We start from the raw sequence: 26,737 nt of genomic DNA, 5'->3' as shown, positions 1-26,737 counted from the left end.
ATGCAAATCAAACAGCTATGAGATACCATCTCACCCCAGTCAGAATAGCAAAAACAAATGCTGGCGAGGTTGTGGAGAAACTGGAACCCTTACTCACATGGTGCAACAACTGTGGAAGGCAGTATGGCCCTTTCTCAAAAAGTTGCAAATAGAGATACCATTTGACCCAGCAATTCCACTACTGGGAATATACCCCCCAAAGACCATAACTGACATCCAAGCAGATATATGTACACCCATGTTTATCATGGCTTTGTTCACAATACCAAGGAGTTGGAAACAACCCAGGTGCCCATCAACAAATGAATGGAGAGAGAAGCTGAGGTCTATTCACACAGTGGAATACTATGCTGCATTGAAAAACAAGGAACTCATGCAATATTATTCAAAATGGGTGACCCTGGAGGACATTATGCTTAGTGAAATATCTCAGTCGCAAAAGGACAAATACTGCATGGTGCCACTACTGTAAAATGGGACTGATATCAGGTTTGGGGTAAGACTGAGAAAAACTGGATAAATTGTGTATACTGCATTGAAACAGATGAGGGAGAGAATAATTTAAAAGTGATATATGATAGGGTATTATCACAAGAGTCCACAATTGAGGTTGCATAGTGGAGTGTACTTGGGGCAGTGGGAGGGGTGCGGGGGGATTGTATACCAAAGAAAGAATTTTTCTTTTACTTTTCAAGGAGAGGAGCAAATTGGGGGGTGGGAGGGCTGGGCAGGGAGAAAAGTGCAACAATGAATGAATGGAAATCCAAAATCTCTGTAAATGTTCATAAAAATTATTAAAATAAAAAAATTGATAATTTTAAAAAAGCAAAGATAAATTTGGATCATTTTAAACCTCAGAAAAGAAAGAATAGGGAAAAAAATAATAAGATCAAAGCTTTAGAGTTGTGATTTGTTTCTTTTAGAATGAACATCATTGCAAGTCATCACATCTTTATGTATATTTATAAGCATTTTTATGTTAAGATTTTTATTAAAACCTTTATTTTCTTAAAACACATTGTAAGATAATGAATATATGTGATTATTGTCCAAGTTATATCACACCTTTCACGGCATACCCTCAAAAGGTGTATTACCAGTTGTTTTTTCTTAGCTGAAAAAAATTGCTCTGTGTTGTTCTTTAGGTGCAGGCAACCATAGATACTTTATGGGCTACCTTTTCTTCTTGCTTTTTATGATCTGCTGGATGATTTATGGTTGTATTTCTTGTGAGTACAATTAGTTTTTTGCCTTATTAAAACATAAATGTTTGCATAATCAGATTATATTTACTGTTACTAGCAAATTATAATGACAAAAGTTTGTAATTAAAAATATGGTTTGGGGCACCTTATTACAATGCAGCAAAAAGGACAAAAATAGCTATAAAACTATTTTCATATTTTTAAATTATGTTCAAACAACTATTGGCTAACCACTTTAAAAAATACTTGTTCACTGAAAAATGTGTTGGTTTAATAGGCTTTGAAAAGCTTCTGGGTAAAATACACCAACATTTTTCACATCATGTGCTTGCTTTTTCTCTACTAGTTTATATATTATGTGATTGTGTTAGTTGCTTTTATTTTATTAAACAACTGGGAAAATATTTGAAGTTAAGTATAGACAGTACTTGAGCTTTTTTGAAAAGTAAGGTAATTTCACAGCTTTTTTGAAAATATTAATAGGTTTTACAAGGTATAATTTTAAAGAATAAGGTTGTATTCACTCAACCATATATTTTATATATATGTAGAGAGAGAGAGAGGTTTAGAAGTTTGTATTCAGAACTCAATTTGGACAGAATTGAAATGAAAATATTAGGTACTATGTTTCAAGGCTTGGTGGCCCTTAGCATAAATATGCTATATTCTTAATTAAACAATAAAACATTGAGAAACTCCATTCCTAGTTCTTCCATCTCTATAGATGTGAATATAATTTTTTACTATTTAAATGAATAAAATGAAGCCATTTCTAAATAAAGCTTAGTAGAACTATTTGGTCAAACATCTTGGCAAAATTTCTAGCCCAGCATACTGAAGAGAGAACACATTTCCTACTGTTCTTACAGTGGCAGCTCTCAAAAAGTAGGAGACTTTGGGTTGTGAAAACTCCCCTCATCAAGGAAATTTTGTCATGCGTTAATACATCTTATCCAAAATGAACACTCAGAGAACTCAATTATCTATTTCACCTTACTTTTATGGATAGAAAATACTTTCATGTTTTATGTGTGCATTATTAAGTAAATATAAACTCTTTGTTAGTTATAGTATTCTTTTTTTTTAGAAGATTGACTCATTTTTTTCCAATTCTGTTTTTGGTATATATTTTTATTATTGCTTATTTCGGTTTTTAAGAGTAGTTAAAAAGTGTGCTTTTGAAAACTGAAGTAAATCGAACCTCTGTAATCAAGTTTTCTAAGTGGTATGTAAAATAAGTGTATTGGATGATTCTTGAATGATTGATACATGAGTCCGTCTGTTCTGGCTTTAGACTGGGGACTCCACTGTGAGACAACATACACCAAGGATGGATTTTGGACATATATCACTCAGATTGCCACATGTTCACCATGGATGTTTTGGATGTTTCTGAACAGTATTTTTCATTTCATGTGGGTGGCTGTACTACTCATGTGTCAGTTGTACCAGGTATGTCCAAGTGTATTGTCTATTAGTGCGCTAAGGGAAAATCTCATCGGAATTCATGTTGCATTTAAAACAATGGGCTTTTTCAGTCATTCAAACTTTTCAAAGGCTCTTTTTACTTTGGCTTTACCTTTTGCTATCTCATTCTTTTCTCATATTAAGTACTTTGGGGGAAATATTGGTTTAGTATTTTAGATTAATATTTATACTGCATATTAGGTTTCCATGAAATAATTTTTGAATAAATGGTTCTGTTTAAATGCCTTTGGTCAGAACAATTAGTAGTGGCAGCCAGACACTCTCTGGTTCAGGTCTGAGCTTACGAGAGACTGTGGTTTGTGTGGGATGTTAGTCCTGGAAAATAATTTCCTCTCTGAATCTGTGATTGCCTTCATTCTCTTTTGCTCCAGATGAGTAGAGACAATACATTCTTACTGAGAACTTTTGACATTTACTATTTATTCCCCATGTGACAGATCTTTTGTTCTGGATTCAAGTATATATCAGTTTGATAAAATAAATTGGATAAGCTTGGATTAATGATGCTACTCATTTGTTTTTATTTTGATGCTGTCATTTTATTATCTATAAATACCTGAAGTATTTTAAACTAGCATCCTTAGCAATAAGGAATTGTGCTTCCAACCCAAAGGTAAGTGGTTTGAAATTCCAGCTGCACCGTTGGAGAATGATGGGCAGTCTCCTCCCATGTGATTTATAGCCTCTGAAAACCCACTGACAAATTGGCTTTGAGTCATTTCTAACTCCAAAGCACATAACAACAGCAGGATATTTTTTAAAAACTCATTCTTAAGGAGGCTGATGGAGAGGTGTATGCGTAGTGTGCATCTTCCACAGGCACAGTGCCAAACAGCCTGTTTGTAGGTATCCCATTTATCTGACTACATGGTACACAGTGAAAATCAAAGTCCATAAACTAGGTTGATGATCCCTCTTCAAAAACAAAGGCCCAGAATGAATTTTATCTCCATCCTAGTCCTCTTATGAATAAAGTTTTTAATATTAACTATCCAGAGCAAGTAATAATGGTTTGCTTTTTTTTTAAAAAAAAAAAAAATAGATATCATGCTTGGGTATTACTACAAATGAAAGAATGAATGCCAGAAGATACAAGCACTTTAAAGTCACAACAACGTCTATTGAAAGCCCATTCAAGTATGTACATTTTTATTTTTAATATTTTCTTTGCCATGTAACTTTTCTTACTTATCTAAACTTAGTAAATATCTAGTAAATATATTGAAAAAGATATTTTGTTTAAGTATTGCTAATAGATTCTAAAACAGTCAATATTTCTTTTACTTAACAACATTTAAAATGGCCTATAAATCCTGCTAAATTTTTAGATTTCTTGTAGAGGTAGCATGATTAGTTCAAATTAAAGGTGTAGATGTTTCAAATTTTCATTCCGTTTAATGCTTAGAAACAGTTTAATATTTCATATAATTAGTATTTAATGCTTAGAAATACCAAGTATTTAAAACTTCTGAGTATTATATTATGTGGTTACCAAATGCTTCTGGAAAATCTGTAACCCTATTGGTAAAAACAAGCATAAAGTAGCCTGTTTAGTGATGTTGAGATTTCTCCCATAGGTATAATAAGAAACTTCATTACTTTTCCAAAGATATTACTGAAGTCCTAAAATTTATGGGCTTATCCTTGACATTTTTTTACCTTCTCAAATTGTTAGTCTTTTATTTATATCCATATCCGTTGGTTTTTTGTTTTGGTGTTTTTAGTTTTACTTTTTGTTTGGAAGATAATCTTTCTCTCAGCTAAAAAGCCACACTTATCTAGAAAAATATTTACCTAAAATTACATTTGGTCTAGCAATGAAAAAACACCCCACAGATTGGAATAACTTTGTAATTTTCTTAACAATAAAATTAGCAAAAGAGAAAAGTAAAAGATCAGTTGTGAAGAAACAGGAATGCTTACATAGAAGATGTATAAATTTTTCTGTCTTTCTGGCAAGTAACCTAGATTTATATGGTTAGAAAAAAATGTATTTTAACACCAAAATGATATCAAATTTACTAAGTCATTGTCCTAATTGACTTTATTCTTGTTTTGGATTTTAGCCATGGATGTGTAAGAAATATAATAGACTTCTTTGAATTTCGATGCTGTGGCCTCTTTCGTCCTGTTATTGTGGACTGGACCAGGCAGTATACAATAGAATATGACCAAATATCAGGATCCGGGTACCAGCTTGTGTAGCACCATCTTTATCTTATGAAGCATATTGCTGAGTGGTGCCTGAAAACTGTGTCTGTCCGTGTCTCTCTCACACTCGAATCCACATCCTTTGAACAATAGCATGCTATATGTAGGGCTAACAATGAATTTTACACTGTTGTTTTGTTTTGTGAGGTTTTTGGTTTGTTTGGTTTTTTTTTTTCCAACGCATTTATTAATAAAAGTAAACATGGACAGAACACACTGCCACTTCTGGAAAGAAGAAAGAACATAAAAAGGATTTCAGTAGTTCTTAATGTGGGAATTCACAGTCTACTCCAAAAGTTTTGATTTTGTTCTCATTACATTTCTCATGGAAGAGGCATGAACTAATTATTCTGTTGACAGATGCGGTGTAAAGATTAGGAATGTTCAGTTCTAGCTAAAATTAAATTTATAGTATATGGGTAAGAATGATGATGCAATCTACTGATAGTATTGCGTCTAATTCCAGCTAAGTTATCTTAAATTGATTCAGATTAGTATTATGTACATTTTACAGTGTACATGTAAATACTTTGTTAAAAATCATGTGATTGTATTAGGGATCTACTGTAACATGTCTTCAAAGGCACGAGAAAATAATGTTCACACACAAAAAAAGTGCTAACATTTTAACTTGTATCACCTGTTGTTTGGCTGATATATTCTAGTTCCGTGAAATAATTTGTAGTAACATCACTCTGAGGTCTTATGGTCTGATTATAAAGCACCTACCTGCATGAGTAGAGTAAGTCACATTATTTTGTTCCAACGTAAAAGCCCTACTAAGTGCATGATACACTTCATAGAATGTATACTAGCAGACACTATCCAGTGAGCATAAATTATGTGCAAACAGTCCCAATTATTAAGACAGTTGAGATTGTCTTTTCAAGAAAAGGCAAACAAGTAAGTTTAGGGAAAATTTTAGGTAGCAAAGATAAATGGGTATCTTTCTTTTAAAAATCCAAGATGCAAAATAAATGGTAGACAGAATAATGGAGTTTAGCTAAAGATGGAGCATGATCTTTGTACATAGCACATGTCAATAAAAGAAAAACTAATGGTATATTCTGTTTTTTTAAAAAAGATAATTGATCAGAAAGTAGAATTCAACCCCCAAGATTATTTCCATTTTTCTCCAGTATTGAATATTTTTTTTAATTTCTTAAAGCTGTCTGAAAAAAATTCAGAAAAATTCTTTTATTGTAACATGATGCACTGATGAACTTTTGTTGCAGCATTTCCATACACTCATGGTGAACTACTAGTCATTTCATACATATTGTTTACAGAATGAGACTTAGTCCTCTTACGTGCTGTAACAAATTGTGGTTCGAGCAACCTGTGGGAAATCTGTGAGAGGGAACAGGGTGGGGGGGGGGCGGAGCTGGGTGGGGAGAGTGAGTGGTCAGACTGATGACAGATTCTAGACCGTGTAAAGAATGTGTATCTGTATATAATAATTTATCAAATAGTTTTCTCTTTGTGTCTGTATGTATTAGTGTATTTAAAGCTGCTCATTTCATTTTACCCAACCAAAAAAGAAAAGGGAAAGAACTAATGAGCTTCTAGTGATGTTCTATATTGCTGTTAATAGGCATTATACCTTGCAAGTTCACTGCATGTCTGATGCTTGGTAAAATTAGTATTTTCTGTAAAATGCTGATTACAGGTATTAAAGCAATCTAGTGGTATAACCCGCCCCTTGCCTTAGTAAGAGGAGCAGTGAAAATGTATATAGTCGATGTTCAGTATTTCCAAGTACAATTTTTTTATATAGTCGTTTTTCTGACCATAAGTCACACATCAGGAAAAATTACCCTTAGTGTATGTGAGTGTTTTAATATTAGAAAATTGGCATACGTACTTTATTTTTGAAAAGGGAGAAGATGGGTGTTGGGGTGGCAATAGCATTGTGCCATTTTTGTCATAGAATGTAAAAAATTGGTTAACTTTACAAATGTCTCTGCTAGTTTTGACTACTAATTGGGGAGAATTTTAGATAATTTTTAAATTCAAAGTTATTTATACTACAGTAGAATTTTGTTTTAATTTTTGTATTTTGAGCCACTTCACGTAAAAACTAAGTTGAAATTTTTATCAAATATGTTTTTATGAACAGTCTGTGGTGGTTTTCTCAGAGTTTGGATAAGAGTGTTGTTTACTTTCTTTCTTTGTGGTACAATAATCTTTTCCATACACATGACATCTCTATCAGTTAGATAAAGGGGAATGCCTTCTAAATGTATAATTAAATGGAAAATACTAGCAATGTGAATGTCTCAGTACTAACCATCTAATACTTGCAGTCAAATCTATAATTCCGAAATGGTCAGCTGATCAGGAGTCCTCTGTGCAGAAGTGTCTCTGTAACGGTTGTGTTGGTCCTGTGTGCGGAACCAGCTTAACCCTCTTCTGAAAGTGTGTGTCAGAGTGACCCATAGGGAGATAGTTCCCATCAGCTTACTTGGCTGATTTAAGCAAATAGCAATTTAGTCACAACCCTGAACATTAATTCCTTCCTTGGAGTTTTTATTCTTCATATTTTCTGTGTTACCAGGAATTTAATTGAAATATTAATGAGTGTAAAACAGTACCATTGCATCTTAAGCTACAGATATTTTTATTTTATATTTTCTTTATAACTGTGCCAAGTATTCTTTTACTACTTACCGTGTTACTCTGTGGAAAGAAAACCTGTAAAGTGTTTAATAAAGTAGCTCTCCTTACATAAATTAAATCTGTCAAAATTTTGTAAAATATTAATCAGAATAAATATTGACTCTTAAATATGTGCTTGTCTTGTGATTTTTTTTTCTGATATTGATTAAACAAGTTAGGTAGTGGAACCTAGTATACATGAATGTACATATGTATTGCCTGTTTAACGAGGAGCCAGGAGAGCCAGGCAATAAAATAATGCAGTATATGGTTTTTAAAAACAAACTTTTTAAAAAAATAAAATTTAAAGTATAAAAATAATAGATATTTAAAGTACATGTATGAAGAATTTTGAATTGCATTAAATTACTCAGACTCCTCTGAGACGGAAAGTCATTAGGAAAGTCATAGGTAAACTAAACTTCCTAAACACGCTCATTTACTTGAGAATTCTGGTTAGTTGTCATAGAGTCAAATACAGCTCATAGCAACTCTATGAACAACAAACCTAAACCTTGACTTTCCTTTTTCCTCCTCGCCATTTGCGATAGACTCAATCCCATTGTTTAAAAAAAAGACATATATTGTTGTTGTTGTTTTGTGCCATCGAGTCGTTTGCGACTCATAGCAACCCTATGTACAAGAGCCCTAAACGCCGTTCTATCCTGCGCCAACCTCGCCGTCTCAAACACATTCATTCCCACCACTCCACTTACAGAATCGTTCCATCTCATCGAAGGTCTTCCTCTCCTGCGCTGTCTCTGTACTTTCCCAAACATGATGTCCTTCTCCAAGGACCAGTCCCTCCTTGAAACTTGTCCAAAGTATGTCAGACGAAGCTTCAGAATTGACCCCAGGGATCATTCTGGCTCCACCCTCTCTTAGAAATCTAATATATTAGAAAGGTGAGGAGGACAGGAAACCATGGAAATTGAAACTGTCAACAGTTTCTTGTTTGGATCTGCAGTTAACACCTTTGGTACGAGCAGTCAGGAAATAAAGAGATCCATTGCCCTGGGGAAATCTGCAGTTAGGGACCTTTCCAAATTATTGAGTAGTAATGTCAGTTTGAGAACTCAAGTGCGTTTGATTCGGGCCATAGTCTTTCCGATTATTAGCTATGCATCTGAGAACTGGACAGTGAATAAAGATGACAGAAGAAGAATTGTTAACTTTGAGCATTGGTGTTGGTTTGAGCATTGGAGAAAAGCACTGAACATCCCATGGACAGCCAAGAGAACAAATAGATGTGTCTTAGAGAGGATGCAGCCAGAGTGCTCTTTGGAGGCAAGAATGATGAGGCTTCACCTCACCTACTTTGAACATATTGCTAGGAGGTGCTATTCTTTAGAAAGGGATGTGATGTTGGGAAGGGTGGAGGGTCAGCGAAGGAGAGGAAGACCCTTAACCAGGTGGATTCACAGGGTGACTGTTGCAGTGGGCTCTTGTGTGTCAGCAAGTGTGAGGATAGGACTGGTTTCAGATCTTTTTTTTATTTTTTTATTTTTTTATTATTATCTTTTGCGCATGTACCGTCAAATCAGATCTGACTGGTTGGTTTCAGATCTTTTGTTCACAGGGTTGCTATGGGTCGTATTTGACTCGATGGCACCTAACAACAATCCCATTGTTAGTCACTGTATCATTCCTTCTTGCTGAGGGTCTTCCTCTTTCTCTGACCCTCCACCATTCCCACCATATCTTTTTCCAAGGACTGACCCCTCCTGACAACGTGCACAAAGGAATCCTTCCCTGTTGTGCTCACATGGTTAATGGTCTTTAAAGCAGAGAGCCTAATGGTATTAATTGTATGTAACTGAAGTCAGACTCAGTACGTAATTAAGAGGTGGGAAGAAATGACTTAATCTCTTAGCTCCTAATCCAGAAGTTGGCGGTTTGAGTGTGCTCAGAAGGGCCTAAAGATCTCCTTCTGGAAAACGAGCCATTGAAAACCCTGTGGAGCAGAGTTCTGCGACACATGGAGTCGGAAGGGACTCAGTGGAAACTGGACTTTAAAAAGTCCGTTCTCCTCTTCTGTTGTCTAAATCTCAAATCCTTGCCAGACTGGTAGATCAGACCTATGACGTACATATATCTTTCAAGAGTAAAGAGAATTGGAAACAGGTGGCATGCACCAGCATAGGAGACTTGGAGCTTTTAACAAATCTATGACATTCATAATAAACTCCTAGTAAAACAGTCTGAATGTTCCTTGATCAAACTCAGCTAATTTTCAAACTCAAGGAACCCAGAAGCAACTCTTATGAATACTTACTAATTCAGGATTGTGTTTTGCCTCCGGTAAGTTCTACCAAAAAAATATTGACAGATACTTTAATACGAGTGATGCTTTCAGAACTAGGTATGTTTGCATTCAGAGCATCTGAAAGTGTCACTGTTGCTGTATAGTTTTCCAGACAGAAAGCCATGTTTTGAGACTGTGTTTCTTTTTCTCAGAGCTGGTTAAAAGCCATTATCCCCTCATGCTCAAGGACCTGCCAAACTTCTTGTGAGATAGGAAAGTGCCGTAATAGCCTTATCCACCCAAATCCCATGCATCAAGTTTCCCAAAGGAACTAGTGTGAACACACACTATTCTAGGTTCCTTGTAAGATCAGTCACTGTTATTTTCAAGTGTTTTAGGTCGTTTTCTCCCCAGTCTCAGGTAATTACTTCACATACTTACGCAATCAGAACAAGCAGAGGGTGCGGAGGTGGTGTGCACATTTACTCTCCACTCCTGTTAACTCAATTCTTGGCTCTGCCTCAGCTTGAGTTCTGCCTTTGCACTATGCCCTGAGTACTTTTTCAAAGCAGTTAAGTTTTTAAACCCACTGCCATTGATTTGGTTCCAACTCTTGGCCCTTCTTTAGGTTTCCAAGGCTGTAAATCATTATGGAAGGCAACTGCCCAGCTTTCTTCTTCAGAACCATTGGCCAGAGCCCCTTGACCTTTGGGTTAGCAGTTTATACAGGTTTTGCCACGGGAACTTCCTTCATGATAGTAAGCTGCACTTGTAAAACCTGTTTTCCCCCATCATGGTCCTTTGTCACCTGCTGTTTTAAAAGATTTTGTCTGTTTTTCTACGTATTTCAAGTGAGGGAACAAATGTAGTGTCTCTTATCCATATTGGTTCAAAGATGTATTTAAAAACTTTCTAGTTTCTAATGGGTATTAGTATAATTCATAAAATACAAGCATTTTCAAAACATGTTCAAGACATTAGAATTTCAATAGACTACTAAATCATGTAAGCCTTCTTAAAAGCAGATTTCTAAACCACAAAATTTCAAGGCCTCCAACTCTTAGAACTAGTTCGCAATCCTCCATAAAAATAAACCACTGTAATGGGCTGCAGTTCTTACCCATATGTCTGATCATGCTTTTGGATTCAGGCCATGGTCTTTCTGATCACTTGCTGTGCATTTGAGAGCTGGACAATAAATAAGGATGACAGAAGAATTGATGCCTGTGAGCTGTGGTGTTGGAGAAGAACACTGAACATCCTATGGATGGCCAAAATAACAAACATGTCTTGAAAAAGTGAAGCCAGAGTGCCCTCTGGAGGCAAAGTTGATGAGGCTTTGCCTCACATACTTCGGGTATGTTGCTTAGAGGGGCTGTTCCTTGAGATGGACATGATGCTCAGAAAGGAAGAGGGTGAGCGAAGGAGAGGAAGACCCTGGACCAAGTGGATTGAAACAGTGAATGCTGCAATGAGCTCTAGTGTGTCAGGAAGTGTGAGGATGGCACAGGATGGGACAGGGTTCAGACCTGTTTAATACAGTCACTGGGTTATACTCAGTGGCACCTATCAACAACCTTGTGTATCATTTTTTTTAGCCCTCCAACCACTTGAAGTTTTTGGAGTGGCTCTCAACTAAATCAAGCCAGATTTTAATTGTGAATGGGTATTTGTAGATCTTAATTTCACTAAAGGGAGCTCTGGTGGCATAGTGGGTAAGGAATTATGCTGCCAAACCCAAAGGACGTGGTTTAAACCTACCAGCTACTCCAAGGGAGAAAGATGGGCAATCCCCCGTGTCAGTTACAGTCTCTGAAAACTCACTGGAGGGTCAGCTAGAGTTTGTGCTGACTCAGTGGCACATAATATTATGAAACAATCTCAATTTTACAAGCTCTTGGCAACCATCTATGGAGCATTTTCCTATAGAATATTAACATCACCAACCGTTTGGGAAATATAGTTAAGTAGGGAAAAATTGGCCCTGAGAGGCAATTTATATATACCCATTCCTCACTGACCAACATAGTCACACTCCACTGTGCCGGTCCTATCTGCTAAACCTGAGAATCATGGTCCATCCACATTGACACACAACCTCATCTATCAGAGCCAGCATCACTCCAAGCCTTGGTGCTCACCAATGCGGGATGTAACTGCTTATCTGTTAATGTACAAACTGGCCAGATGATAATTTTTCACTATGGTAAAAGCACAACATTGAACACGACAGTCAAAAAAGTGAGTAGACATCTGTTTTTGGTTATCTCCTGCCTAACAAGCCATTAAAAAATGCACTAGCTTAAAGTACTTATTTTGCTCATTGCCTTGCAGTTTGGCCAAGCTCACTTTGCTCCATTGGTGTCAGCTGGGATGGTTCAAAGCCTAAAGACTGGAATCTTTTGAAAGCTCATCTGCTCTCATATCTGACAGCTGACACTTAGTGTTAAGCAGACTCTAGCCAAGACTTGATAGGATACTTAAATATGACTGACTTCCTCCTAGATGTGTTCTTTTGGCAGTCCATGGTGTAATTAATAAATACTCTTTGCCACAACAATTCAAAGAAATCACTTCTTTGGTCATCATTATTCACTGTCAAACTTTCAAAAGCTTAACATTTAAACTGACATCCTTGCTCCTTAACACCTTTTAGAGGTCTTTGACAACAGAGTTTACCAACTCAGTACATTGTTTATTTCTTGACTGCTGCCACCATGGGTGTTGACTGGATTCAAGGAAAATGAAATTGTTGTTAACTTCAGTCTTTTCCCTGTCTACCATGATGTTGCCAATTCATCTACTTAGCTACAGAGAAAGACAAAATTTTTGTTTCATAGCCCAGGTCCGTATGTCTTTCTGAAGAACTTACTAAAAAGTTTTTGGTTCTGCACCTACAATTCTGCTTCTGTTAGGCTGTGTGGAAACCTTGGAGTCTGCTTTAACTATTTTCACCAGATTGCAATGCAGGCTGTCTGCAGGCAATCCTTTAAGAAACTCAGCTCCAGGCTACTTGTGGGGCAGGCACGAAGAGATACTGCATCACTAGTTCCAAGGAGCAGCAGTGGTCGCACTTGTTGCCTAGAACTCTCACTCTTGAAGAAGTTACTGCTAGCTTGCAAACAAAAAAAGAGAGAGAGGCAGATAATGTAATGTAAACATTAACCTACTCAAAAGAGTAATTAGGTTGGCTTGCTTTAGTAAAAGGAAAAAATGGAGTTAAGAAAGCAAATTCTTTTCCACTAACTGATATCACAGCATTCACAACAAAAGATTAATTGAAAGACAGCGAACACCCAAATAAAACTGAAGCTTTATTTAAAATGTAAAAGAAACAGTACTTTAAAATGCTGGTGAATAAAGTAACAGGATATAGTGCTCTTTCCTACAAATTAGCAAGTCTGTCCAAGTACAGAATAATATACAGTACTTAAATGCTGGCAGCACTTCACAGTAGTTTAGTGTTAAAGATTAGGAGAGATTATCTGTCTAGATTATGAAGATTCTCAAATTTGTGATGTTCGGATCTGGGGTTTACACTTTTACTGAGCATGAACGAGGGCTCCTGCTCCTTGGCCATAGCCAAATCCCTTGGGCCCAAAGTTCTTGGCGTAACATCCTACAAAAGAAACAGAAAAGTTAAAGCAAATCCATTAAGCTTCATTAACAGTGCTTAAGAACACAAGACACCTTCCTAAATTAAACTGGTGACTTTGCTGGAGAGTTCCGTATATTTAAAATATACAACACACCAGGTAGAACATAGAGCTGTGAAGGCAACTTTTTTTACTCTAGTGTCTACCTTGTGGTCCCACTGAATGGGAGATGGGAGTGAAAACTTATAAGAATGGGTATGAGGCCAGATAAATTATATATTTTATACTACTTTCATATGGATTTTACTTAAATATTAGAAAATTGGGTGGTGTTGGTTGGTTTTGAGGGTTTTTTCCCCTTTTATATTGGTTTGCTTACAAGTTTGTATACATTGTACTTCACAATATCCATCATTCACAGTGTATTTCATACAATCATTCCAATTCATTATATTTTATAAAATTAATCAACATTGAACTATCCCCACCATTGTCTTTCCAGATCCCTGATGTATCTTCCTCAATTCCTTTACCCATCCCACCCTCCATCCAATTGTGCAACCCTATGATTTATCCCCACCCATCCTCACTCATCTGCTTACCCTCCCCCACCTCAATCTTCACACACATTTTACTGGTTATCTATTTCTACAGTAATAGTTTCATATAGTATTTGTCCTTATGGGACTGAGTTAGTTCACTCAGCATAATGTTCCCCAGTCCCTCCCAATTATGTAATAATTTCTGAAATCAGAGCTCCTGAGTGCTGCATAGTATTCCATTGTGTGAATATACCACAATTTCTCAACCCATTAAATTGTGGTTGGACCTTTGGGCCATTTCTATGTTCTTGTGATGGTGAACAACAATACTTTGAACATTGGTGTACAAATATCCATTTGTGTCTTAATCCTAATTTTCTCAGGATATAGTCCAAGGAGTGGAATAGCTAGGTCATATGGAATTTCTATGGTCAGCTGCGGAAAAGCCAAACTGCCTTCCAGAGTGGTTGTACCATTTTACAATCTCATCAACAGTATATAAATGTATCTGCATCCTTTCCAACATTTATTGCTTGCTGTCCTGTTAAACTTTTCCACTGGTACCAGGGTGAAATGGTATCTCATTATGGTTCTGATTTACATCTTTTTTATTGGAAGTGATTTTGAGCAAATGTCTTCCTCTATGTAAGATCTTTCCATGTCTTTTGTCCATTTTGTAACTGTGTTTTCAGTCTTTTTCTTGTGGAGGCCCTTTAGTATTCTGTAAACTTTTGTTATGAGACCCTTGACTGAGATAGTATTGCCAAATGTTTTTTTCCCAGTCAGTAGGTTTTCTTTTCACCCTATTGAAAAAAGTCTTTGAAGCGCACAGGGATTTAATCTTTAGGAGGTCCCATTCATCAATTTTATCCTCTCCTGGTTGTGTATTTCTGGTTATATTTGTCAGCCTTTATATATCATGAGCTAGTGCCCCTACGGTTGGTCCTAGGGTTTTACCCCGAAGTCTCTGGTCCACCCTCAGTTGTTCTTGTGTATGGTGAGAGGTGTGCATCCTGTTTCAGCTTTCATCAGGTAAAAGAGGTTGTAATTTTCCCATTTGATAGGTTTTGTTTCCTTGTTGAATATCAGTTGGCCATAGACAGGTAGGTCTATTTCTGGGTTCTCAATTCTGTTCCATTAGTCTATGTGCCTGTACCAGTTCCATGCTGTTTTGGTTACTACCACTGTGTAGTAGGTTTTGAGGTCAAGGACTGCTACGTGTCCCACTTTATTTTTCTTTTCCAGAAGTGCTTTGCTTATTTGGAGTCTCTTTCCCCTTCAAATAAACTTGGCAATTTCCTTTTTGATCTCCTTGGAAAATTACTATGGTGTCTATATTGGGATTGTGTTGAACAAGTAGATTGCTTTTGGTAGGACTGTCATTTTCACAATATTGAGTCTTCCTATCCATGAACAGTGTACATTTATTTAGGTCTTTTATTATGTCTTACAGAAATGTTCTATCATTTCCTTTGGATAGGTCTTTTGTCTCTAGTTAGTTTCACTCCCAAGTATCTCAATTTGTGGTTGGCTATAGTAAATGGTACTGCTTTCTTGGTTTACCTTCTCTGTGTTCTTTGTTACACTGTAGAGGAATACCACTGATTTTTTTTAATTGACCTTGTACCTTGCAACCCTACTAAACTGGTCCACTAGCTCTAACAGGTTTTTTGTTGAATCCTTGGAGTTTTCTATGTACATCATAACATCTCACAGAAGTATTTTGTAGTTTCCTTTGTAAAGGTTTTTTATGTCTCTAGTTGGGCTTATTCCTGGTATTGCTTTCTTAGTCTCCTTATCTGTGTTTTCTTTGTTACTGTAGAGGAATCCCAGTTACTTCTGTATATTTATCTTGTATCCTACCAATCTACTAAATTGGTCTACTTCCTCTAACAATTTTTTTGTTGTTGAATCTGTGGGGTTTTCTGTGTACGCTATCATATCATCTGCATACAGCAACAGTTTCATCTCTTTTCCGATCTTGATGCCTTTATTTGCTTCTCTTGTCATACTGCCCTAGCAAGTACTTCCAGTACAATACTGAGTAAGAGTGGTGACAGTGGACATCCTCATCTGGTCTCAAGGGGGAGTTTTTAAATTATTCAGAACTTCAGCATCTAGACTTGCTATAGTTTTCCAAATGGCACCTATAAGTGTTTCTGGACCTTTTACTTTCCTATTGCCTATCTTAAGAGTGCTCTTTTTAGACAGCTAGTTTGGCATATACATAAAGATAGCAGTAACTGAAATTCTTTTACCTTTGCAATATATTTCACCTTCCTTCTCAGTCAAAGTTGTTGAGTCAAGACTCTTCCCACATTTGGCACACCGAAAACAGTTTTTATGCCAGGGCTAGAAGAGACAAAAATATATTAGCATGCTTTTATTTTGTTGTTTTGTTTTTTGGCCATGTAGTTTAGATGCTGTGGCAAGAAGTATCTCAGGAAGATTAACCCAACATGAGATCCTGACTGCTATGGTACAGCCAGCCCCAGGGAGTTCTAGCAGCCTAGGAAGTAAGGAATTGTGTGGCCAACCCACAGCCAGGAGGTTCGAATCCATCAGCTTCTCTGTGGGAGAAAGATGGGCAATCTTCTCCCGTGTGATTTACAGCCTCTCAAAACCCACTGGAGAGTCAGCTAGGAGTCAGTCTTAAACTGAGGACAGTAAGAGGAAATAGATGGTTCAGCCCCAACTAGACTACTGAAACAAGCCATCCTTAGTTACATACATTCTTGGCCAGATACAGAATTAAGTTCAAGCTTCATTCGCAGATGATATGGGTTAGGAGCTGTACCATGGAAGGGCCATTTTCCCCAAATTAAGATCAGATCTCACTGCAAACCCTGTCTGCTCCTTTAAAGGTAGCCTCTTCTACAGGTGAGCTTGAAGTCACTCAGCTGATTAGCATGCAGTCTCCTGACTCTGGTTCACAGTTTTCTCCACTACACTGAATAACCTCAAGATTTCTAGATGTGCTTAGCTGAAAGTGTTTTTAGTTGACAATCTTTGGGAGTACCCTTAGTGAACACAAATTTCTTTTAAACACCTATGTAGTCTGTTAAATAAAAGCTAGCATTTAGGGAACCGCCCCGTGCCCGCACAGCTGGCCTGCAGAACAGCCCCGCATCTGCACAACCTGAGTGTACTCCCCTGGCCAGTTTGAAAATTAACTTCACCAGGATTTTGCTTATAGAGTAAGATGAAAGAAAGCTGATCCAAGTGTCATGTGGATCTCACCACCTCATGGCCTGCCTTCAGACAACCTTGGTTTGAGTCCTTGTTCTACTGCCTTTTTTACTTTTTCAACCTTGAGCAGGTCTGTTCACCACTCTGGAAACCCCTTCTTCATTTGTGGAAGGGGAATGTAATAATACTGACTTCGAATTACAATTAGATCACTTGGCAGAGAGGAAGGGGGCAATAATGGTTGCGCTAGAGCCAGAAGTGTGGTGCCTGGCCGTGAATCTGGTAGGGCACAAGGTCCAGACCTCAGAAGAGCTTTGTGAGGGGAGGGCCTCCTGACTCCTTGGGAGAGCCACCTAGCCCTTGGGGTGTGCTGCCAGGCCCCTGGGGAGAGCCGCCACCTGGTGTGTATAAGTAACTTTATCTAAATCACTTTCCTCCATCTTTTCCTCCAGTACACCTGTAAGTAACACCTCCAAAGCCCTCTCCATTGTAACTCACAAGTGTGTTCTCTCTAGGTTTGCTCCCATTCCTATAGGTAACCTGAACAGTGAGTCTTGTTCCAGAACCTGAACCCTGAGCCTTGTTCCAGAGACAAAAGGGAAATATAACCGCCAGCTAAGGAAGTAAAGGTAGATGGAGCCTAAAAGTTCAGCCAACCACTTCCACTGGACTCACCCATGCAAACACTTTGCAGTCCAGAGGGATGAAAACATCATAAATATATATTCTAATTGAACAAGAAGGCATGCACCTTCAAATCAAGACCACCTGTGAAGTGTTAAAGTGGAACCCACTTCCCCTTCATCTCAACTCTTCTGTTCAGCATAAAGCAAAGAGTCTGTGTGCCTATTCCCAAATGGGAAATCCATGAATAAAAAAAAGACAATCGCTTTGTTCAAAATAAATAAATAATCACCATTAGACTATACTCACCATTACCTTGGCTCTTCCCGTCCCTGCTGGATCTTTCTCATTTCCTTTATACACTGCCTTCACACTCCAAATTGTGCAACCGTGTGATTTCATCCCAACTTGCCTCACCCTTCTGCTACCACCCCTTGACCCCTTGGGTCCCCATACATGGTTTTTTTTTACATAAATTTTTAATAAATAAATAAAAAGAAAGGAAGGAAGAAATGACTGCTATCTAGTTTTTTAAAAGGTAGCATTTAAAAGAAAATAATAATAATTCGGATGGAAATTAATTTTCAAAAAGGAATGATTAATCCCAGGCACATATTTTATAAGACAGCCTGTGTAGGATGTGGTGTGGTTGGAGAAAAATAATTGAGGAGTCAGTCACTGTGATGAAATCAAAATAGCACGAATGTACCTTTCCAGCGCCAATTATCTTCTCAGCAGCATACACGGAATCCCCACATCGGGAGCACTTCTCAGCACCTCCGTATTTCTGAGCAAATTTAGATGTGTTTGGATTTGTTGTCGGACTGTGAGGTTGAACACTTGAGGGAAAGGGAAAATAATTTTAAGCAAAGTTTTCCAAACAGCCCTATAAGTTTACAAGGCAGGAACTTGGGCGTAACTGTCAAGAATCTCATGGCTGGAGGCATTCACAGGCCAGCACTGATAAAAAAAGGTGGACATAAGGCAGTGGTCAGAGTTACTTCTTTGACCTTTTTATGGTTTCATTATTGTTACAACACAGACAAGACTCTAAGCCAAAATATATATATCCCTCTAGGTGCTCCTTGGAGGCAAGGATACTAAAGCATCATCTGACACACTCTGGACATGCTGCAAGGGGGCACCAGTCCTTGGAAAGGGACGTCATGCTTGGGAAGGTGGAGGGACAGCACAAGAGAGGAAGACCCTAAATGGCATGGACTGATTCAGTGACTGGGGTAATGGGGGTAGGTGTGCCAGAGACAGTATGATTGGCACAGGATAGAGCAGGGTTTAGGGCTCTTGTACATAGGGTCGCTATGAGTCACAGGCAACTTGATGGCACATAACAACAGGTCTATCATTAATATCACATGCAAGCAAGATCCTGCTGAAAAGTATCCAAAACCGACTGGAACAAGCACATCAACAGAGAATGGCCAAGCTGGATTTAGAAGAGGCCATGGCACTAGGGACATTATAGCTAATGTTAGATGGGTCTTAGCTGAAAGCACCGAGTATCAGAGGAATGCCTATCTATGTCTCATTGACTATGCAAAGGCTTTTGATTGTGTGGATCATAACAAATGGTGGCTAACCTTGAGAAGAATGTGAATCCCAGAATTGTGCTTATGTGAAACCTATACTTGGACCAGGAGGCAGTTGTCAGAACAGAGCAAGGAAACATGGCATGGTTCAAGATCAAGAAAAGTGCACACCAGGGATGCTTCCTACCTCCATATCTTTTCAATCTATGTGTGGAATAGATCATCCAGGAGGCTGGACTTTATGAGGAAGAATGTGGTCTTAGGATTGAAGGAAGACTCTTTAGCAACTTGCTTTATGTAGATGATACAACCTTGCTTCCTCTTAACTGAGGAGAACCTGAGGCTTTTGCTGCAGTAGATCAAGGACTGCAGCCTTCAATATGGATTGAAGCTCAATATCAAGAAAACAAAGATTCTCAGTACTGGGCCAATTGGCAGAATCACAATAGACAGAAGAGATTGAGAGTGTTAACAGCTTCTACTTGCTTGGTTCCACACTCAACACTCTTGGTACCAGCAACCGGTAAGTCAAAAGACGAATTGCACTGGGAAAATCTGCTGTCAGAGACATCTCCAAAGCACTGAAGAGCAACAATTTCAGTCTAGAGACTAAGGTGTACCTGATCCAGGCCATGGTATTCGCAATTACTCGCTATCTATCAGAAAGCTGGACAATGACCAAGGATGACAGAAAAAGAAATCGATGCCTTTGAGTTGTGGTGCTGGAGAAGGGTATGGAGTCTCAAGAGAACAAATTAGTTCATCTTTGAGAGGGTGAAACCAGGCTGCTCCTTGGTGGCAAAGATTTTGAAGCTCTATATGGCATACTTTGGACACATAAGTAGGAGGGACCAGCCCTTGGAGAGGGCCAACATACTTGGGAGGGTGGAGGAACATACAAGAAAAGAAGACCCTGGAAGAAATGGATTGACTCAGTAACTAGGGTAATGGGAGTAGGTGTGTCAGAGACAATGAAATTGGCTCAGTATAGAGGAGGTTTCAGAGCTGTTATACATAGGGTCGCTATGAACTGTGGGCGACTCAATGGCACCTAACAATAACAGGTCTAAATTCATCATAACTTTCTTAATTTCTAATACTAACCTCTCTACTAAATTTACACTGTGTTTAATAAAAACCTACTATATTATCTTGGATCCACAATCAATGCCATTGGCACCAGAGGTCAGGAAATTAAAAGACAAATTATATTGGGAAAATACGCTGTCAAGGACCTCTCCCAAGTTTTAAGGAGCAACAATGTCTGCTGAAGGACTTAGGTACACCTGATTCAAGTCATGATCATTTCAGTTTCTTGCTATGCATGTGAAAGCTGGACAGTGAATAAGGATAACAGAAGAACTGATGCCTTTTGAATTACAGTGTTGGAGAAGAGTACTGAATATCCCATGGACTGCCAAAAGTAAAGTCTTTCTTCAAGAAAGTGCAACCAGGTTGCTTCATAGAGGCACTGATGGTGAAACTTCATCTCATTTGGGGTATCTTGTTAGAAAGGGCCAATCCTTGGAAAAAGACAACATCCTTGGAAAAATTAGAGAAAGAGAGGAAGAAAAGGACCAGTGACTGTAACAGTGGGCTCAAGAATATCAGACATGGTGAGGATAGCACAGGACAGGATCTGCTGTTCAGAGGGTTGCTATGGGTTGTAGTCAACCCAACAGTACCTAACCACCACCATACCAGACTTAACTTTTGCCACAAATATACATCATTATTAGTTGTAGCAATGGAACCTAGCTCCACAGAAAGAAATCCTGGTGCACTGCATGCAAAGTTGCTGACCAAAAGGCCAGCTGTTTGAATCCACCTGCTGCTCTGCAGAAGAAAAGATGAACAGTCTCCTCCTATAATGATTTACAGCCTTGGAAAACTGGTGTAGGGTCACCATGAGTTCAAACTGACTTGATGAGATGACTAAGTCAAATATTAACTTAAACAGTTGAAATTTTCTCCAAATGTCAGTTTACTCAAGTAGTCTGTGATTCTAGAAGCATATTTTAGAAATGTTTTTCGATGGCCTTTCTTACATGGCTCAGCTACTCACTAGAAGGCCAGCCTCAAGGTAGACGAGAACTCCTACCCTTTCAACTTAGCATCTGAGCACAGACACCATTTGTATCACCAAGGGGACTCCACGCATTTCGTTAGACTGGGTTCTAGACTTTCGTCTGGAGTGAGGTATAATGAAGACAGTCAAATGACTCCATTCTCTCTATCTGCATCTGTTGAGATGATGATGGTTAACTGGTGTATTAACAATGAATGGTGCCCAAACTACTTTGTAACCTACAGTTATGGTGCTGTCCATGATGGAAAGGGCCACTCTCTCTGTCTGGAGGCCTTCTATCAATTTTGACTTTTTCTATATGAAAATAAAACCAAACTTTTGCCATCCAATAAACTGAGATGCATGGGAACTCTCCAAGGCAGGCAGTCTTAAAAGAGGCAAATTCTCTTGTCTTTTTTCTGAGAAGTGGCTGGTGGATTCACGACAGCATCCCCTTAAGTTAGGAACTCAAAATGTATGATGCCATGAGGCCCTGCCAATATCAAATGCATGTGAAAAATGCAAAGCTTTAGTCAAGGGACACATGTTAAAACTCAGAATTAAGAAGGAATTCCAAATGAAATCATTTGGCCTAAAAATAAAATAATTAACTTTAACACGTTGCCGCAAATGACGGCAATACATAGAAAAAAGCACGGATGTCAATTTAAAAGTGTGCAGCAATGTGTTAAAAAAAAATTAGCAACTTTGTACTTTGATAAAGATACTAATCTCTCAAATAATCAGAATCAGCAAAGGATTTTTAAGTATGAATTTTTTAAGTTAGGGAAATTGCACACAGAAATACATCTCATGACTCTGACAACACATCCTCTCTCATTTGATTTCATGGCATCTGCTCTCCAAATCATGGTGTTGAGTGTTGTTTTCTTTTTTAATGGAAATAAATTTAAATAATTGCTTCTGGGAGCATCATCACCTCTTGATACATCCTGGAACTCTTAACTAAAAAAGCAGGCCTGGAAAAGATGGGGGGAAAATCAGGAAGAACTCTATTAGGTCCCAAACGGTCTACATTTTGGGTTTAAATCTCAGTCATTAGTTTACACTAGAAAACATAAAGTCACATTTTGTTTCTGTACTTTCAGCTGGAAATCTGGAAACCCCCAGGTTCCTGTTCACCAAAAGCATTCATTGTCATACGTCACATTCTCCTAACTCACCTCTCTGGCTTGATGCCCAGCCTTTCACCATGGTCCATGTTGAGCGTGCCAGCACCCTGGCCATAACCATAGCCTTTTGGTCCATATTTCTTCCCATAGCAGGATTTGCAGTAGATCTCTTCATCATGAATTGCCACTGTTGTACTATCTAAATTTTTCCTGCAAACCACTGAAAGGAAAAAGTTAAGACTTTTTAAATGGTTTTTAAAAAATGCTGATTTTCTTAAAACAATGGTAAGAGAAACACAAGGTCTACACATGGTAAAGACACATGCTTGCTCACATTCCTAATTTATCCTGTGGTTTCCCAAAAACCACAGGGCAGAAACCAGACTGGTCAGCAACACAGGAGGATCTTCCTCCATGGAATCAGAGTCTGGACACCTAAATGCCTTGAGCTTTCTTGTTTGGGTGCTTGGGTTTGTCTTTTTTTGCCTTGAGCTTTTTTCAATATTACTTCTCTGGCAGAGATAATTAAAATCACATGAACAAAAAGAATAAACAAAACACGTTGCTCCCAAAGCCTAGCACACCCTTAAACTTCTCAGCCTTTTATATCACATATTGTTAATCACAAGCTAAAGAACAAAAGCGTAGCTGGGCTCTGTGGCCAAGTTCCCTCCCTGCACAGCGTCCTCGCTGGGCCAGGATTCTCACTTTCCTCACTAGTCCTCAGTGGGCAGGCACCGTTCGTTCATTTCCCCACTCGCTGCTCCAACAATGATAAGTGTGTCTGAAAATTGTCAAGCGGTTTTAAAGTTTGCATTTGTTTTTCTTTTTTGCCCAAAAGAAGACCACATTCTTCTTTGATGGATTTCCTGCCACAAGACATTTCCACATGTCCCACTTCATAAAACTGCCAAATGTCATCATGTTTTACCCAGACATTATTTCACTTTCTAAAACTTCCAATTCACACCCACACACACACACACACACACACACACCCAGGAGGGAACACTAGTAGCACAAAAAGGGCAAATGGGCAAACTGAAATCCCTATCCTAGAAATAAAAAGTTCAGTGTCATGAAAAAGGGTATTTCTCCTCCTTCCTAAAAGAGAGGAAGAAAAAAAAGTGGCAGGGAGGATGAACCAGAAGGCTAGAGGGTGAAAGGGAAGGGCTGTTTTGGCTGCCTGGTTAAAATCAATTTAGTAATAACGCAAATGAAAATCATCTTTTTTGCTTAAAGACAAAGTTAAGTTAAAATGCCTTGACTGCTGAAGAACAAAAAGCAAATGCCCTTAACAAACAGAATAAACATAAAATCAATTCTGTTTTAAAAAGATCTTCTAACTAAACGAAGTTCAACCAAATGCTCTATCCTTTAATTGCATCCATCTCACTGGGTAGAACTTTAGGAGAGGAGGATGCCTCATCTTCCTCCTGGGGAGCCACTGGTGGACTTGAACTACCAAGGTTTGGGGTAGCAGCCCAACATAATACAATACATATCTCACTGGGGCTCTTTAATGAAAATTTTTATATATGCATTAAGTTGACTGTATAACTACTGCTCCATCTCTTAGTTCTCAGTCCCATTTACTACAATAAAATTTTCATAGGCATGCAAACGACCCTCAATTAATTCTTTAATAGGTTTAGTCTGCAGAGAAAATTATTAGAGAAGGTGACCAGCTGCTAACCAAAAGGTCTACAGTTCAAACTAACCAAGAGAAAAGATGAGGAAATCTGGTTCTGCAAAGATTACAGCTCTGGAAACATGGTGAGTTCTACTCTGTCCTGAAGGATATAAATAAGTCAGAACTGACTTGATAGCAACAGGTTTGGTTTATTATTACATGCTGTCAAGTCAAAACTGCCTCATAGCTGACCCTCCAGGGGATTTTCAGAAGCAGTAAATCACACAGAACAAGACTGACTACCTTCCACTCTCAGGGCAGCTGGTGGATTTGAGCTGCGTGCCTTTGAGTTGACAACTCAAGTGCTTCCTCACTAACCCACTAGAACCCCTCAAAGAGCTTTTGGGTTGCATTTAATAAAAATGGCCAGCAAAGAATTCAATAGTTAGTAAACGCTTAAAAACAAACAAACAAAAAACCAAACACTGATTTTACTGTTTTACTGACATGGAACTTAGAACAATCCCTAAATCTTTTCATTTCCTCTTTAATGGTAGTCTCTTAGTTACATACCTAACAGATTCCTAAAAAAAAAAAAAAAATGCAAAGAGAAGAAATTATTACATCGACTCTTCTCCATAGCAGTAGCCATTAAAAAGATATAAATAGCAAACATCCATTTTTGAACTTTTCTTCTTTGTGACTGTAACTTTTTGTTGTCTGTTTCTAGTGGTTTGTAAGGTAATTATACTATAAAGATGCTCAAATACTATGAATGCTGAGCCTTTAGGGGAAAAGGACACTCTAAATAAGAGGAAAGCTTTTTCTGATGTGTTTGTTTCCCCCAATCACATTGTGTTTCCTTTGATCATTCCCATACTATGTTTTTTATTAAAATGTGTCTTATAAAAATTTTTACTGATCTAGACCCATTATTACCCCATATTTTCAGATCCCAAGTGGATCTTTCCTAATTCCTTCACCCTTTAAACTGGGACCCTGGGATTTTCCTCACTCTCAGTGCCCCTTCCCCTTCCCTCTCTGGATATTTATATACATCTTACTCGTTATCCTTTTATTTTTACAATAATGGTCTTAAGTAGTATTTATCCTTATGAGCCAAATTTCTTTTTAAGACCTTGGTTTTCTATAGCAGTTTGCACTGTCAGGACTTGAGGTGAAGCAAGTACCTACATGTATGGGTAGGTACCTTGCCAGGTCCCTCATGAAAGTCTGTCATTTAAAATCAGAAAAGTAGGATTAATGAAAAGTTTTCTTAAATTCTTACCCTACTGGCTTAAACCTGAAGACTTAGACATTATTAGAGAGACTGGGTCTTTTTACTCAGGCTCGCCTCTCGTTCTGTTCTGTTTTTTTCATAACCCGGTATTTACTATCCCTGGAGCATGCCAGGCTTCAAGAAGTAGGACAAACTTTTATGTCCTACTTCCTGTTTCTGCCAGTCCCTGTGATGATTTCTGTCTAGGAACAGAGAGTAACTTCTAAAATGACTGTGGGATTATCATATCCTAAGTTCCTTTGCCTCAAACTTAAGACTATTGATAACCAAAACTAATTCAGAACATTCACTACCAGGGAAAGCAGTATTTGAGCTGGGAATTTAATCGCACTTCAATCACCAGTGTGGTATGAAACAAGAGCTGGTTTCAAAAAGGACCCCGGCCAGAGGAGAGAAGCTGGGGAAGAGGAAGGTCAGCCATTCCTTCAAACATCGGGGCTGAGCCCTCATGGGGTACCAGCCACATCAGGGACATGAGCTCTGAGAGCAGCTGGGAAGTCCAACGTGCTGCAAAGCCTCATACTGGTTACCAGGCAGGCCAGAGTCATGGGGCCACAAAGGTCTGTGGTACTAGGCTGGCCACTGCAAGCACTGGTGGCCTCATCCATAGGAAGTTGCACTGCTAACCCAAAGGCCTCACCTCTCTGGAGGTTCAAATCCACCAGCAGTCTAAGAAAGATGGGCTATCTCCTCCTTTGAGCTTTACAAACTCGGAAACTCAAAGGCGAGTCAGCTAGGAGTCTGTTCCAACTTTAGAGCAATGAGTTTCTTAAGGAATCAGTTATGCTTTTAAACTAACCTTTCTTAGCAAAACCAGAGGGTGTGTGTTTGGTTTTCCCCTTGAATAGGCGAAGGGAAGCCTACGCACAAAGCTGTCATCGGGGGAGCAGGGTGGGTACTTACTGCAAAGGAAGCAGCAGCGGTGGAAGCTCCTCCCGTCACACTGGACCTCCTCCGCGTGGTACACTGTCCGCCCGCAGGCCCCACACTTGTTGCCGCCTCCCCAGACAGGCATTCTGAAGGAATGAAGGCCACCGTTAGCTCCTTAGCATGTCCGAGCTGTATTACCGACTCCCCAGAGGGCTGGGTAAACCCAGGGGACAGCTGCAGCGACCTTTGGTTACTGAGCCACACTAACCACATCTATAAAAGGCTTGGCTTGCGTTCCTCCAAAATAACCTCATCTCCGCGCCCACATGACAGCTTTCATTAGAAAATGCTGGCTTGTCACGGACAAGTTGGCTTTGTTTTGTTGGTTTTCCCACAAAACAAAGGACCAGCACCACAGAGAAAAGTAC

At 38.5% G+C, this 26,737-nt stretch overlaps 2 protein-coding genes across 2 annotated transcripts in view; one reads left to right on the top strand and one right to left on the bottom strand.

The window, feature by feature from the left end:
- Window positions 1-4,898, top strand: part of ZDHHC17 (zinc finger, DHHC-type containing 17) — a 102,288-nt gene extending 97,390 nt beyond the window's left edge. The window contains exons 15-18 of the mRNA XM_006882587.1: window positions 1,146-1,229; window positions 2,500-2,657; window positions 3,736-3,830; window positions 4,760-4,898. Of these exons, the coding sequence (XP_006882649.1) occupies window positions 1,146-1,229; window positions 2,500-2,657; window positions 3,736-3,830; window positions 4,760-4,898 (476 nt within the window). The remainder of the gene's footprint in view (window positions 1-1,145; window positions 1,230-2,499; window positions 2,658-3,735; window positions 3,831-4,759) is intronic.
- Window positions 4,899-13,110: 8,212 nt separating this feature from the next.
- Window positions 13,111-26,459, bottom strand: CSRP2 (cysteine and glycine-rich protein 2). The gene is made up of 5 exons (XM_006882555.1): window positions 26,343-26,459; window positions 22,558-22,726; window positions 18,468-18,597; window positions 16,204-16,297; window positions 13,111-13,426 (listed from the first exon to the last, which is right to left on the bottom strand). The coding sequence occupies exons 1-5, from the start codon at window positions 26,452-26,454 to the stop codon at window positions 13,350-13,352; spliced, it is 582 nt and encodes a 193-aa protein (XP_006882617.1). The 5' UTR covers window positions 26,455-26,459; the 3' UTR covers window positions 13,111-13,349.
- Between the last annotated feature and the right edge of the window lie 278 nt (window positions 26,460-26,737).

The sequence above is a fragment of the Elephantulus edwardii genome, unplaced genomic scaffold (assembly GCF_000299155.1).
Source record: "Elephantulus edwardii isolate Elephantulus edwardi_28Jun2011 unplaced genomic scaffold, EleEdw1.0 scaffold00021, whole genome shotgun sequence".
Taxonomy (NCBI): domain Eukaryota; kingdom Metazoa; phylum Chordata; class Mammalia; order Macroscelidea; family Macroscelididae; genus Elephantulus; species Elephantulus edwardii.
This window is presented reverse-complemented; position numbering and strand designations above follow the sequence as displayed.

Coding starts and splice junctions, on each gene's coding strand:
- CSRP2 (XM_006882555.1), bottom strand. CDS start 26,454: ATGCCTGTCTGGGGAGGCGGCAACAAGTGTGGGGCCTGCGGGCGGACA. Junction 22,727..26,342: donor CCGCTGCTGCTTCCTTTGCA/GTAAGTACCCAC, acceptor TTTTCCTTTCAG/TGGTTTGCAGGAAAAATTTA. Junction 18,598..22,557: donor CTGGGCATCAAGCCAGAGAG/GTGAGTTAGGAG, acceptor CTTTCCCTCAAG/TGTTCAACCTCACAGTCCGA.